Source organism: Rutidosis leptorrhynchoides, chromosome 3 (assembly GCF_046630445.1).
Source record: "Rutidosis leptorrhynchoides isolate AG116_Rl617_1_P2 chromosome 3, CSIRO_AGI_Rlap_v1, whole genome shotgun sequence".
Lineage (NCBI taxonomy): Eukaryota > Viridiplantae > Streptophyta > Magnoliopsida > Asterales > Asteraceae > Rutidosis > Rutidosis leptorrhynchoides.
In genome coordinates, this window is record NC_092335.1 from 314,273,718 (window position 1) to 314,289,004 (window position 15,287).

The following is a 15,287-nucleotide window of genomic DNA, read 5'->3' on the forward strand; positions in this document are numbered from 1 at the left end:
TGATGATGTCGAATTATGATGATGGTGATGATACCGAGTTATGATGATGATGATGATGATGTCGAAGAGATGATGATGATGATGCCGAGATATGATGATGATGATGATGCCGTAGTGTATGTGTTAATGATGATAATGAAATATGAAAATGATAATGATAATGGTATACCTTTTATCATTATTATTATTATTATGATTATTATTATTATTTATCATACCTTTTATTAATTTTATTTTATTTTATTATTGTATGATTATGATTTGAGTATGATGATGACGATAATGAAGATCATGATGATAATGGACGATGGTGATGATGAATGACGATTATGCTCGATGACGTTTAGGAGGGTATAACTCTCATTATCAAATTTTATTATTGTTTAGTGTCATTATTATTATTCCTATTAATTTTATTATTGTTATTATTAAGATTATTATTAATTGTATTATTATTGGTGTATTAAGTATTATTATTTAGTATTATTATTGTTAGTATTATGATAAGAGTTATTGTAAGGATTATAATTATATATACATATAAATTATGAATTACAAATACAAATATGAAAATGGGTAAAACTATAATTAAGTCATGATCCAAATTAGATATTATCACTAATATTACTATTAGAATTATTATTATTAGTAAAATCATTATTAATATCATTATTAGTAAAAGTATTATTATATTAGACATTATATTTATTATTATTACTAATATTGTTATGTTATTATTATTCTTATTACTAAAAATATTAAAAATTATCATTTAAGTAAAGTTATCATTATTATTATTATTATTAATATTATTCAAGGTATTATTTAATTTATCATTTTTCTATCATTATTATTAAAAGTATCATTTTTCTTATTATTTATCATAACTATATTTATTATTAAAGACATTAGTATTAACATTAAGATTATTATTATTTTTACTACAAATATTATTATAAGTATTATTATTACCATTTAGGATTAGAAATAAGTATTATTATCAAAATTATTATTTTCATTACCATTACTATTAAATTATCCATTTTATTAAAAACTGCTGTTATTATCATTATTATGAGATATATTATAAAAACTATCGTTAATAATATCATCAATAGAATTATTAATACTATTGTCATTATTATTAATATTAGTATTATCATTAATGCTATCCATTCAAATATTATATTGAATTATTAAAATACTGATTAAATAAACAAATGATATATATATATATATATATATATATATATATATATATATATATATATATATATATATATATATATATATATATATATATATATATATATATATACTAATTATATATATAACATAACAGAAATTAATATTTTTACTTTATAAAATGAAAATAAGTTATTGATACAAAAACGATTTCACTAATAATAATATTTAAATTTGTCTGATTACGAATATACGTTTTAATATATATACAAATGATATGGGTTCGTGAATCCAAGGCCAACCCTGCATTGTTTAGTTGTTCAATGTCGTTATATGTATTTTTACTACAAAATACATTAGGTGAGTTTCATTTGCCGTTTTACCCTTTATATTTTTGGGCTGAGAATACATGCGCTACTTTTATAAATGATTTACAAAATAGACACAAGTACATGAAACTATATTCAATGGTTGAATTATCGAAATCGAATATACCCTTTTTATTAAGTCTGGTAATCTAAGAATTAGGGAACAGACACCCTAATTGACGCGAACTCTAAAGATAGATCTATCGGGCCCAACAAGCCTCATCCAAAGTACCGGATGCTTTAGTACTTTGAAATTAATATCATGTCCGAAGGAGGATCCCGGAATGATGGGGATATTCTTATATGCATATTGTGAATGTCGGTTACCAGGTGTTCACCATATGAATGATATTTTTGTCTCTATGCATGGGACGTTTATTTATGAGAAATGAAAATCTTGTGGTCTATTAAAATGATGGAAATGATTATTTATGTTAAACTAATGAACTCACCAACCTTTTGGTTCACACTTGAAAGCATGTTTATTCTCAGGTATGAAAGAAATCTTCCGCTGTGCATTTGCTCATTTTAGGGATATTACTTGGAGTCATTCATGTCATATTTCAAAAGACGTTGCATTCGAGTCGTCAAGTTCAACAAAATTATTATTAAGTCAATTATAGTTAGATATATTATGAAATGGTATGCATGCCGTCAACTGTCGATGTAATGAAAGATTGTATCTTCAAAAACGAATGCAATGTTTGTAAAATGTATCATATAGAGGTAAAGTACCTCGCGATGTAATCAACTGTTGTGAATCGTTTATAATCGATATGGACTTCGTCCAGATGGATTAGGACGGGTCTTCACAGATTGAGAGGAACACGCTGATGCTAATTGATTGATGATCCAAGCTCTAAAATTGATGAAGGATGTTGATGATGGTGATGGTGGTGTTGTCGCCCAAAAAGGAGGAAAGGCGGAGGAGAGCAAACTAGGCTTTGATAAAATTAGGAATGTGAAAAATAAAACAAAAAAAAAATGGAAAAATGGGGATTATACTCCCTCCCCTTGGTTTCGGCCGATGGGGGGTCATGGGGTGAGCCCCATGGCCCAATTTTGCTAAATGTTTAATTACTTATGGCCCGAAAGCCCGAATGAAACCCGAAACGCGAAAACACGCTTACGCGGTTGAAAATTCGGAGAGATAACAAATACGCGACGAAAAATATATATAAATACTATATATAATCATATGACCTTAAAATATCATATTTAAAATATTTAGGACTTATAATATTTTTAAAATATCATATTTAAAAATCCCAAAAGCTCGACCGTTGGTTTAAAAACCGAAAAGATTCGCCGGATAGAAATCCGCGACACGTAGAAACGTATAACTTAAAATATGAATACAAATATTCACATAACACATAATAATTAATATATATATTATTACAAAAATAATAATATAGGTCATAGAGATGATGTGGCATGAATAACAGTTAACGGTCATTAAATAATTAACGGTAAAAGATAACGGAAAAAGTGGGGTCGTGACAGTACCTTCTCGTTACGGAAATTTCGTCCCGAAATTTAAGCAGGTGCAGGGGTTGACTCAGCATCTGGGAACAAATGCGGGTACTTCTGCTTCATCTGATCTTCACGCTCCTAAGTGAACTCGGGACCACGTCTGGCGTTCCATCTAACCCGGACAATAGGAATTCGGCTCTGGTTAAGAGTCTTAACTTCTCGGTCCATAATTTCAACAGGCTCCTCAATAAAATGTAGTTGCTTATCAACATGAAGTTCCCCCAGTGGAATAGTCTTATCGGCCTCAGCCAAACACTTCTTCAGATTCGATACATGAAAGCCATCGTGAACATCACTGAGTTCTTGTGGCAACCTCAAACGATAAGCTGCCGGTCCAACTCTCTCAATGATCTCAAACGGTCTAACAAAACGAGGACTCAACTTTCCCCTTTTACCAAAATGTATCACACCTTTCCAAGGTGAAACCTTTAACATAACACGGTCGCCAACTTGGAATTCTACATCTTTCCTTCCCTTATCGGCATAACTCTTTTGCCAACTTCTGGTGGTTCTCAATCTTTCCTTAATCTGTACGATCTTCTCTGTAGTCTCATGAATAATTTATGGACCTGTGAGTTGAGCATCCCCAACCTCATTCCAGCAGACAGGAGACCTACACTTTCTATCATACAGAGCTTCAAACGGTGCGGCTTTAATACTTGCATGATAACTGTTGTTATAAGAAAACTCAGCTAGCGGCAAATATTTATCCCACCCATTACCAAAATCAATAACACACACTCTTAACATATCTTCTAACGCCTGAATGGTCCTTTCACTCTGACCATCCGTTTGAGGATGATAAGCGGTGCTCATATCTAACTTAGTTCCCAAGGCTTCCTGTAAGGATCGCCAAAACCTCGATACAAAACGACTGTCTCGGTCTGAAATAATAGATACAAGAACACCATGTCTAGAAACAATCTCCTACAAATACAAACGAGTAAGCTTCTCCATCGAATCTGTTTCCTTAATCAGCAAAAAGTGAGCCGACTTAGTGAGTCGATCTACAATCACTCAAATGGTGTCATAGCCACCCGCTACCCTCGGTAACTTAGTAATAAAATCCATCGTAATTCCTTCCCACTTCCATTCGGGAATCTCAGGTTGCACCAAAAGTCCAGACGGTTTTTGATGTTCAGCTTTAACCTTAGCACATGTCAAACACTTAGCCACATACGTAGCCACATCACCTTTCAAATTTGGCCACCAATACAGGTCCTTAAGATCATGATACATCTTTCTTGAACCAGGACGAATAGAGTACCTAGACTTATGAGCCTCATCTAAAACAAGTTGTCGCAGTTCTCCAAACTTCGGAACCCAAAGACGTCCCGCAAAGTATCTAGTGCCATCTGCTCGTACCACAAACTTTTTAGCCATATCTCTTACGTTCTCATTCACAAAATTCTCCTCCTTTAAGGCTTCTTGTTGTGCCTCAAGAATCTGCCTTGCGAGGTTTGTTCTAATTGTCATATTCAAGGCCCTACACCTTCGAGGTTCAGCCCTTTCTTTACGACTCAACGCATCTGCTACAACATTGGCCTTACCCGGATGATATAAAAGTTTACAATCATAATCATTCAACGTCTCAATCCATCTTCGTTGTCTCATGTTCAACTGTTTCTGATCGAGGATATGTTGAAGACTTTTTTGATCTGTGTACACAGTACTCTTGACCCCATACAAATAATGTCTCCAAATCTTAAGTGCAAAAACAATGGCCCCCAACTCTAAATCATGAGTTGTATAATTCTGCTCATGAATCTTCAACTGACGTGATGCATACGCAATAACTTTCTTTCGTTGCATCAAAACACAACAAAAGTCTTGACGCAAAGCATCACAATAAACAACAAAATCATCATTAGCCTCAGGTAGTGACAATATCGGAGCGGTAGTCAACTTCTTCTTCAAAATCTGAAAAGCAGCCTCTTGTTCATCCTTCCACTCATACTTCTTCCCCTTGTGCGTTAAAGCAGTCAGAGGTTTCGCTATACGAGAGAAATCTTGAATGAACCTTCGATAATAACCTGCCAATCCTAGAAACTGACGAATCTGAGTAGGAGTTTTCGGAATTTCCCACTTTTCAATCTCCTCAATCTTAGCAGGATCAACTTGTATTCCCTGTTTACTAATAATATGTCCAAGAAATTGAACTTCTCGTAACCAGAAATCACACTTAGAGAACTTAGCGTACAACTCTTCTTTTCTCAATAGATCAAGCACTAACCTCAAAAGTTCTTCGTGCTCTTCATCACTCTTCGAATAAATAAGGATGTCGTCGATGAACACAATAACGAACTTGTCCAGATAGGGTCAACACACACGGTTCATGATGTCCATGAACACAGCATGTGCATTTGTCAATCCAAACGACATAACAAGAAACTCAAAGTGACCGTAACGGGTGCGGAAAGCAGTTTTCGAAACATCAGATTCTTTAACACGCAACTGATGATAGCCGGAATGAAGATCAATTTTAAAATAAACAAATGAACCTGAAGCTGATCGAACAGATCATCGATTCTCGGAAGAGGATATCGATTTTTAACAGTAAGCTTGTTCAACTCACGATAATCAATGCACAAACGAAAAGAACCATCCTTCTTCTTAACAAACAGAACAGGAGCTCCCCAAGGGGACGAACTAGGACGACTGAAATCCTTGTCTAACAACTCACGGAGTTGACTTGACAATTCTTGAAGTTCGGAAGGCGCAAGTCGGTAAGGAGCACGTGCCACAGGAGCAGCACCGGGAACAAGATCAATTTGAAATTCTACAGCGCATTGCGGCGGAAGGCCAGGTAAATCTTCGGGAAATACCTCGGGGAAATCTCTAACAATATGAACATCGCCGACGCTCTTCGTTTCTTTATCGGGATCAACAACATGGGCTAGAATAGCATGACAGCCTTTGCGAAGATGTTTACGAACTTTCAAACAGCTAATAAGATTCAACTGTCTGCATTTCTTATCTCCAAAAACCATCAACGGCTCTCCAACTACATTAGTAATACGAATAGCTTTCTCATAACACACAATCTCAGCACGATTCGCAGACAACCAATCCATGCCAATAACAATGTCAAAACTGCCTAGGTCAATCGGTACCAAATCTATCTCAAAATCTCTACCAGCCAGATTAATGTTACATTTACGATACACAGTCTTAGCAGTAAGCACTTTACCATTAGCTATCTCAACAACATAAGTATTGTCTAAAGGAGTTAACGGTATTTTGATTTTTGGACTTAATTTACTCGACACAAAACTCAAATCAGCCCCTGAATCAAATAGTACATGAACTGATAAATCGTTGACCGAGAACGTACCCGTAACAAGTTTAGGATCTTCCTCAGCATCCCTGGCATTAATGTTGAATGCTCTTCCAAGTGCATTCTCAGTAGTCTTCTTGTTAGGATAGGCATCGCGAAAATGCCCCGGCTTCCCACACTCGTAACAAACTCTCTGATTACCACCATTATTCAACTTTCCATTACCATTACCATTCCCACCTCTATTACCAACATTATTACTATTATTACCACCTACAGCAGGAGTAGCAGAACCCGGCAGAAGCACCGTACAATCTTTAGCAATGTGTCCTTGTTTGGAACACCTCTTACAAGTAACCGTGCAATATCCATCATGAGCCTTATAACATCGAGGACACACACTGATTTCGGTTCCTAGCACCTGAAGTATCTTGTTTCTTTTGCTGACCTTGGTTCTGGTTGCGGTTATTATCCCACTTCCTTTTTCCATTATCAGCCTTCTTAACAGCCTCTTCACTGGCATCGGTCACAACAGCCTTACTCCTCCTTAAAATCTTATCATTAAGCTTATGAGCCATAGACATAGCAGCCTCGATAGTCTGGGGCTCACTAGACTCGACCCCATGCTCATTTTTCTCAGATAACCCATCAATGTAAGCTTCAATCTTAAGATTCTCATCATCATAAACATTAGGACACAACAAAGTCAACTCGAAGAACCTTTGCTCGTAGGCATCTAATTCGGTGCCCATCATTTTCAAGTTCTTAAGTTCAACCTCTAACTTCTTAAGTTCACCCCTAGGACGATAACGGGTGATCATTCTTTCCTTGAAATTATTCCAAGTTAAACCATAAGCCACATCATTTCCCAAACTATTAACCAAGTTGTTCCACCAGGTCAATGCACTATCCTTAAGAGTGCAGCTAGCAAAACTAACCTTGTCCTCCTCTCGAACTCGACTAACCCTGAAAATAGACTCAATCTTCTCGAACCAGCGGGTAAGTCCTATGGGTCTTTCCGTACCATTGAATTCCTGCGAACGACTTGCCATGAACGTTTTGTGGGAGCATCCCACCTGGTTGTTGTTATTCGCATTAGCATTAGCATTTGCTGCCATAGCAGCAGCTATCCCTTCGGAGATAAGACATTGCATACGGGCTTCGTTGGACTCTCTAGGAGGCATGATCTTCAAAACAGAATAACACAACCGTTAGTTCTAAGAATAATACCAGTGTTATAAAGGAATAGATCGAACACGAAAAGATTAACCATTAAAATAATATTCATTAAACACTATGAGTAATAATATGATAGTTATGATAGTTATAGAAATAGTCACCACATGCATACATATTTTATGATAACATCATACAACATACATTGCACCTAACATACATGATCCACATTACGCATAATATAACATGCCAAGAGCCACAACATCAGAAATAAAATGTGATAATGATAATAGATGTCATAAAAATAACCATCCATACATAATGAAAACATCCCATAACAAAACCTTAATAAAATCCTCGGAAAAACACCGTACATAACCCAAAAATGTATGTATAAAAGGACATTAAGTCTTATGAAATAAATAATCAATCATTAATCATCATATCACATCTGCTTAGAGCGGGTGTGATAAGCTGGGCCGGCATGAGTCGCGGCAGGAGTCTCATACTTCCGCAACTTTCCTTTCACTTCTTCCAACTCTGCCTTCAAACCACGAATTGTGCTCTCGAGAGCCTCGAACATAGCGTCCACCTCACGGTTACGCTTACGATTCTCGATCCCAACATTATGCTTGAAACTGACGAACGAATCCATACTAGCTCGAATCTCATCCATCACCTCGTTATGCGGCAAGGTACGCATACAATCACTAAGAGCATTAATACGCGTCTTGTTGGTGTAAGCTCTGTTCATGTGAGTGAGGTTGGAAAAGTAGTAGTGAACAGGATCATCGATTAAAGGTTGATCAGCACGGCGTCTGTCAGCAGCCGAAGGAGCAAGAGCAGGAACAGAGTTGTTTCTCGAAGTCGACATCTGCAAACAGTAAAACCATAAACCATATACCAAATAGAAATAAATGCTTATGATATATCTCATACAAAATGAAATGCATAATAATGCTATAGCAAAAAGGTCGGGCTGTATACTAGACTCTAATGCACCCTAAGAACCACGGGTTGACCACATTAAGACTGCCTAGTTCCCTACAACCAGAGCTCTGATACCAACTGTGATGGCCCCGTTAAAACACTTAACGGCTCCGTCACTTGGTCCCACAGCTTGATCGAACTTAAATGAATCTAACAAACGACATTGCATTCTTTTATTTCAAAAGTTTCCCAAAAAGGAAAGCATACCAAAAATATGTAGTTTAAAATAACCCAACATATTAATTAATCAAAGTTGACACAAAACATTGCCAACAAACTCACAAATTTAAATTATCCAAAAATAGAATGCAAGCTTAAGTTTCATAATTGTTTCATAAAAGCTGCCCAAATGTATGCAGACTCTTCTAAACACAGCGGAAGCATCACATAAACTCAAGTACCTGTGAATACATGCGAGTAAACTGTCAACACAAAGGTTGAGTGAATTATAGGCTTAAATAATTGAATAAACTTTAGACCACAAGATTTAAAAATGTTAGAAAACATTAAACATTATTCCATTATCAATGAGCCACCTGGTAACCACTTAACCCTTTATTTACCCTTGCCAAACACAATAAACGATATACACCGGACACTGTATCTACAACAAAATACGAAGTACTAAACATTCCGAATATAAATTGCTAGCGCGACTAGCTCGAAATGGGGTTGTCAAACCTGATAGATCTATCCGTAGGATTCGCGTTCACCAGTAGAAACCAGTGATTACAGTTACCAGACTAGGGAATATTTTTGTCTAACTCACAATGAATAATTTAAATTTAATTGTCACTTGTGTCTAAACATGAAATAAAATGCATGTAATCACATCCCAAAAATAAACTTTGATAAGTATGTAAAAACGGGACTATAACTCACCTTAATTGTAACGAAGTAACCAACACAAATAAGCGAACAGCAAATGAGTACAGTGATCAGGAATGATCACAACGCCGACCTATAAATAAAGCAGGTCGATATAAATAACTAACTTAGGTTAAGTCTTAGTATGATAGCTATTGTATATGTTGCAAGTAGACATAGAACAATACTCAGCATGCATCGGTTTGATCGGAACAGCGTACGAACACACACTTTCTTTTTTTAGAAAGTTTCTATTTTTAGCAGGTTTCCATTTTTGGAAAGTTTCTATTTTAGGAAAGTTTAAAAGTTAGGAAAGTTTCCTTAATTAGAAAGTCAACAAAAGTCAACTGAAAGTCAAAGTCAACCTTGGTCAAACATAGTCAACGTTAATTTTAAAAGTGTAAGTTATAATAATAATGTAAGTTATAATGTTTATTAAAGTTAAATATGCTTTTCATTTTACCAAGTTCAATGTTAGTGAGATTAGTCAACATTTTTATGTTTCGATGCAACAGCAAGATGCTATTTGTAACAAGTAGTTTTGTTGATTGGATAATTGGTCACATTAATCATGTCATAACGTAAGTTTAATTAAATTAAAATGAATTATTAAAGTTAATATAAGTTTAAATGATATAATTAATATAACATAAGTATTTAATTAATTAATTAAATATTAGTCATAATATAAGTATTATTAATTAATAATAAATTTTAAATCATATCATAAGTATTATTAATTAATAATGAATTATTAATCATATCATAAGTTTCTAATTATAATCATTAAATCATAAGTATTTAATAATTAAATTATAATCAAATAATAACTAAGCCTTATAATAATTAAATAATTAATTAATCCTTATTATAAGTCTTACAATAATAATCTTATAATATAAGTTTAATACTTATCATAAGTATTTTCCATTAATAATAAAAGTATTATTAATCATAAGTTTAATTAAAATGTTAATTAAATCATAAGTAATAATTAAATGATATAATAAATATATATCATAAGTCTTAAATTATAATAATTACTTTTTATATCATAAGTAATTTAATAATAATGAAAATCATTATTTATATCATAAGTTTTAATTATTAACCATAAGTTTTAAATCAAAAGTTCTCCGGGTCATATCTTGAGCCCCGGGTGTCGGTTTTCGGCGAGCCTTATATATATCTCCGCCTAATCAAACTACCCGACACATTGGTGCACTAAAGAACACACCAAGAACAGTCCCCAAGTCGTGATGATCAGCCATTACACCATTTGGAACTTCAATTCATTCAAAAAAGTATTTTAGTCATAATGGGTGATTTGTGGCTCGGATTTAGATGATCCGAACATGAATGTTCATTACATATTCAATCCTAACACACTAACACACCCTAAAGACTCTAAAAGTCATATCAATTTCACATTTCAATCTTAACAAAATACCATTTTGATCATATCTAGGGCTTCGGGAATCGAAACGACATGAATTCAGAGTCTAAAATTAATGTCTTGATGAGAGGAACTCATCTAACTACTTTATTTTCACTTTTATATCAGTTACAATATCAGAAATAAACGAAAAAGCTGCTGTCCCAATCAAATCAAACTGAAAACATATGTATTTGAGCAATTCTACGCATACAATCATCATTACAATAACGAGTAATCATCATACTATTAAAATAAACATCAAAAATAGAAAAGTAATGAAAAATTAAAAATTCTAGGGTTAGGGTTTATACCCTAATCGAGAAACAAGTAGTATAATCGCGTAGAGGAGATTGAGAGGAACACGCTGATGCTAATTGATTGATGATCCAAGCTCTAAAATTGATGAAGGATGTTGATGATGGTGATGGTGGTGTCGTCACTCAAAAAGGAGGAAGGGAGGAGGAGAGCAAACAAGGTTTTGATAAAATTAGGAATGTGAAAAATAAAACAAAAAAAAATGGAAAAATGGGGAGTATACTCCCTCCCCTTGGTTTCAGCCGATGGGGGGTCGTGGGGTGGGCTCCATGTTCCAATTTTGCTAAATGTTTAATTACTTATGGCCCGAAAGCCCGAACGAAATCAGAAACGCGAAAATACGCTTACGCGGTTGAAAATTCGGAGAGATAACAAATACGCGACGAAAAATATATATAAATACTATATATAATCATATGACCTTAAAATATCATATTTAAAATATTTAGGACTTAAAAATCCCAAAAGCTCGACCGTTGGTTTAAAAACCGAAAAGATTCGGCGGATAGAAATCCGCGACACGTAGAAACGTATAACTTAAAATATGAATACAAATATTCACATAACACATAATAATTAATATATATATATATATATATATATATATATATATATATGTGTATATATATATATTATTACAAAAATAATAATATAGGTCATAGAGATGACGTGGCACGAATAATAGTTAACGGTCGTTAAATAATTAACGGTAAAAGATAACGGAAAAAGTAGGGTCGTGACAGAAGACGCCTGTAAGGCTAAAAACATCATCTTTCCTTTTGTGGATATATACAGATGACATATTCATGTTAACAAGAAACAAAATCAATTTGTTGATCTTAAGGTCAAGAGACTTAATTAATGGCATATACCTATTCTTGCTTTTATACGCCCAAGTACCTTTCAAGGTAAATCGATTACTTTTGGGCCCACAAGTCTCCCGGAACTTTGATACGCTCCTTCTTCTTCAAATTCGGTACCGTTGTTGGTCACTCCTCAAAATTTCGGGACGAAATTTTCTTTAACGGTTGGGTAATGTAACGACCCGACTTTTTCGACTTATATTTTAGTGCTATATACTTTCACGAAACTGCGTATTTTTGCGTACTGAGCTAGTTTATGCTCTGAGATCTTTATTCATGATTAATTACTTTCGTTAATGTCTTAAAATGTGCTATTAAGTGTTTAATCACTTAACTTGATCCTCGAATGCTTTTATGACCGTTAGTGTCACTTGACCTTTAAAGCGAGCTACGTACTTTGTGTGACGACCCGGAAATTTTCGACCAAATTTAAACTTGATCTTTATATGTTTCTGACACGATAAGCAAAGTCTATAATGTTGAGTCTCGAAAATTTTGAAACTGTTTAATATATTCAATTGACCTTCGACCATTTACGAACGTTTATTTATAAATAGAAATGTATATATTTAAATATATATTAAATGGTAATTTGTAATATTACAAAAATTTAGTTATTTGAATTAATAAAGTAATATATGATATTATAACTTAAATGTATCTATATATATAAATAAAGCATATTGAATATATATATATATATATATATATATATATATATATATATATATATATATATATATATATATATATTATATATATATATATATATATATATATATATATCTAATTTCGAAAACGACAGTAGCACTCATTTGTCATTCAATTGATAGTAAACGGGTTAAAAAGGAACTTATGTGATTTTAAAATAAACGGTGATCCAAAAATGAGTTTTATAAAGTATAGACTTATTAATAATACATTTAGAAGTTATTTGATAAATTTTAAAATTTTTTATATTTTACTTGGGGTTGGGAGTGAATAATTAATGTAATTTTTATTTAATAGTTAATGACCAAATTTTATACCATAATGACCTAAATAAATAAAGATACTTAATTTAAAATTTTGGGATTTTTCTGAAGACTTTTATCCGCCACTGATTTCAAATAGTGCACGATACACAGTCCGTAAAGAAGTGTCGGTAGAATCAATACAAATCACAAGCGGCTTTACTATTGATAATTATTAATATGATCACTGTATGTGTTTTGTTATGTTTCCTTCACTGCATCTCACATATTAAATATAATATATGGATGGATGAATATATAGACATACACATACTGATGGAAAGTTAAAAATGTTTTCATCATATTCTTCTTGTTTTCATGATCAAGCAATCATCACTCACACTCTACAATGATCACCTCTCCATCACCTTTTGAATCACCACCATAGCCAACAACCACGACCACCACTTGCAACCTTCATTTTCCTGTTTCTATTTCCTTCTTTTGACAAGCCAAAAGAGAACCCAACAAACCACCTGCGTTTTAGTTTTTCTTTTCTGTTTCTTGCGTTCAAACACCATACCAACCATCCCTATTTGAAACCAAACCGTCATCACTCTTGATCACCTTAGGTACACCTTGATTAACCTCGTGATCCACCACCTATCACCCTCGCCACCATCGGCCATCATCACTACCACCATAAACCAAACCTTTTTCTTCGACTTCGCAAACCCACGAGTACCACCTTCTTGTTGTAGATAGTAACCACAAACATCACAACTGAACACCCTTGCTGTTAAGAGTGGTTTTCCGGCCAAAGAACCACCACACCAATCGTGGTGATTAAGTCATTGCTACTACAGTTTGTTAATCGATCACCACCATAAACCTTCGAGCACCTCACCAACTCTCTCTCTCTCTCTTATCTTCTTTATCTCTCACACCTATTTCTGTTTTATATATATCGCCACCTTCACTTTTCCATCACCACCTATGACCACAACCGGTGGTCATCATCATCAACACAACCATCATCCACCATACCACCATCATAAATCGAAACCCACCAACTCATCAATTATCACCACTTAACCACCACCGTATGCCTCTTTTCGCTGCTACTGGATTCGCTATTTTTAACCATCACCTGCAACATTTAAAATGTTATTGCTACTGTGTTCTTCCTTCTGCTTATCTTCTTTCTTCTTAAAGCTAAATAGCTGTTGTTGCAGCTGAACCATTCTGCTGCTATACGGTTTTAAAAAGGGTAACATTGAACGATGGGTTGTAGAAGAATAATACAATAAGAGAAAAAGGACAAGATGATACACGTTAACATGATAATGGTACTTTATGATAGTGGTGACCCTTATATTGTTTCTATTTTGGTTCATGTTGTGGGCCGTAACATTCACTCAACCACTTGCATTTTTCTTTTAGGTATTATATATTAGTAAAATCATTATAATATTATTATTAGGATTAGTGAAAACCATGATGATAATATAATTTATGGTCATTATAATTGATTGCGAATTAAAAGGATGATAACTAAAGATGAACAAGACATTAGGTTCAACACACACGGGTCATTCTCCCTATTTCATAATCGATGATACGTGATATTACGGTTATGATGATGAGGGATAATGATCATGATTTTATGAAGATAAAGTGATTGAGACAATTAGGAAGCGATATAATTTGATGATATGGTTTTGTGGTTAAGTAACGGGTTTCGTTTTTGAATCAACTTAGAAACAATGAAAATTATGATAGTTAGATGATGATGAACAGATTAGCTTAGGAAGAAGAAGATAGCAACTAGGTGATGTCACAACGAGTTGGATAGAGTGATTAATCTAACGTACTGGACCTAGTTTACTAGTTGGGCCGTAAAGATTCAGTGGAGCTGTGAATTGATATGGGGCCGTGTCTCTGTTTATGAAGTTGGGACGTGTCCCTGTTTATGTTGTTGGACCAAGAACAACTTATGTTTCGTTGAGGGACTGAAATTTATGATAACAAAACCATGATCTAATGATGATGATACGATTATGGAATAATGTCGAGATGATTATGTGTCATGATGATAATATGATGACGAGGATGATATGTTGTATGATGAGGTTAAAGAACGAATAAAGATTATTAAGAATGATGATGATGTTAGGATTAGTATAAGATGATAAGGGATAATGATGATAAAGATTGATGATGAATGTGATATGATAATCATGATGGTTAAGGATGTTATTGGGTTAGCGGGAGGTCGCGAGTTCAAACCTGAACTTGGGCATTTTTTTTAAGGCTACT

The 15,287-nt window shown here is 33.8% G+C and overlaps 1 protein-coding gene across 1 annotated transcript in view; it reads left to right on the forward strand.

The window, feature by feature from the left end:
• Positions 1-2,421: 2,421 nt before the first annotated feature.
• Positions 2,422-15,287, forward strand: part of LOC139901081 (uncharacterized) — a 39,813-nt gene continuing 26,947 nt past the window's right edge. Inside the window, exon 1 of the mRNA XM_071883820.1 lies at positions 2,422-2,595. Coding sequence (XP_071739921.1) covers positions 2,422-2,595 — 174 coding nt within the window. The remainder of the gene's footprint in view (positions 2,596-15,287) is intronic.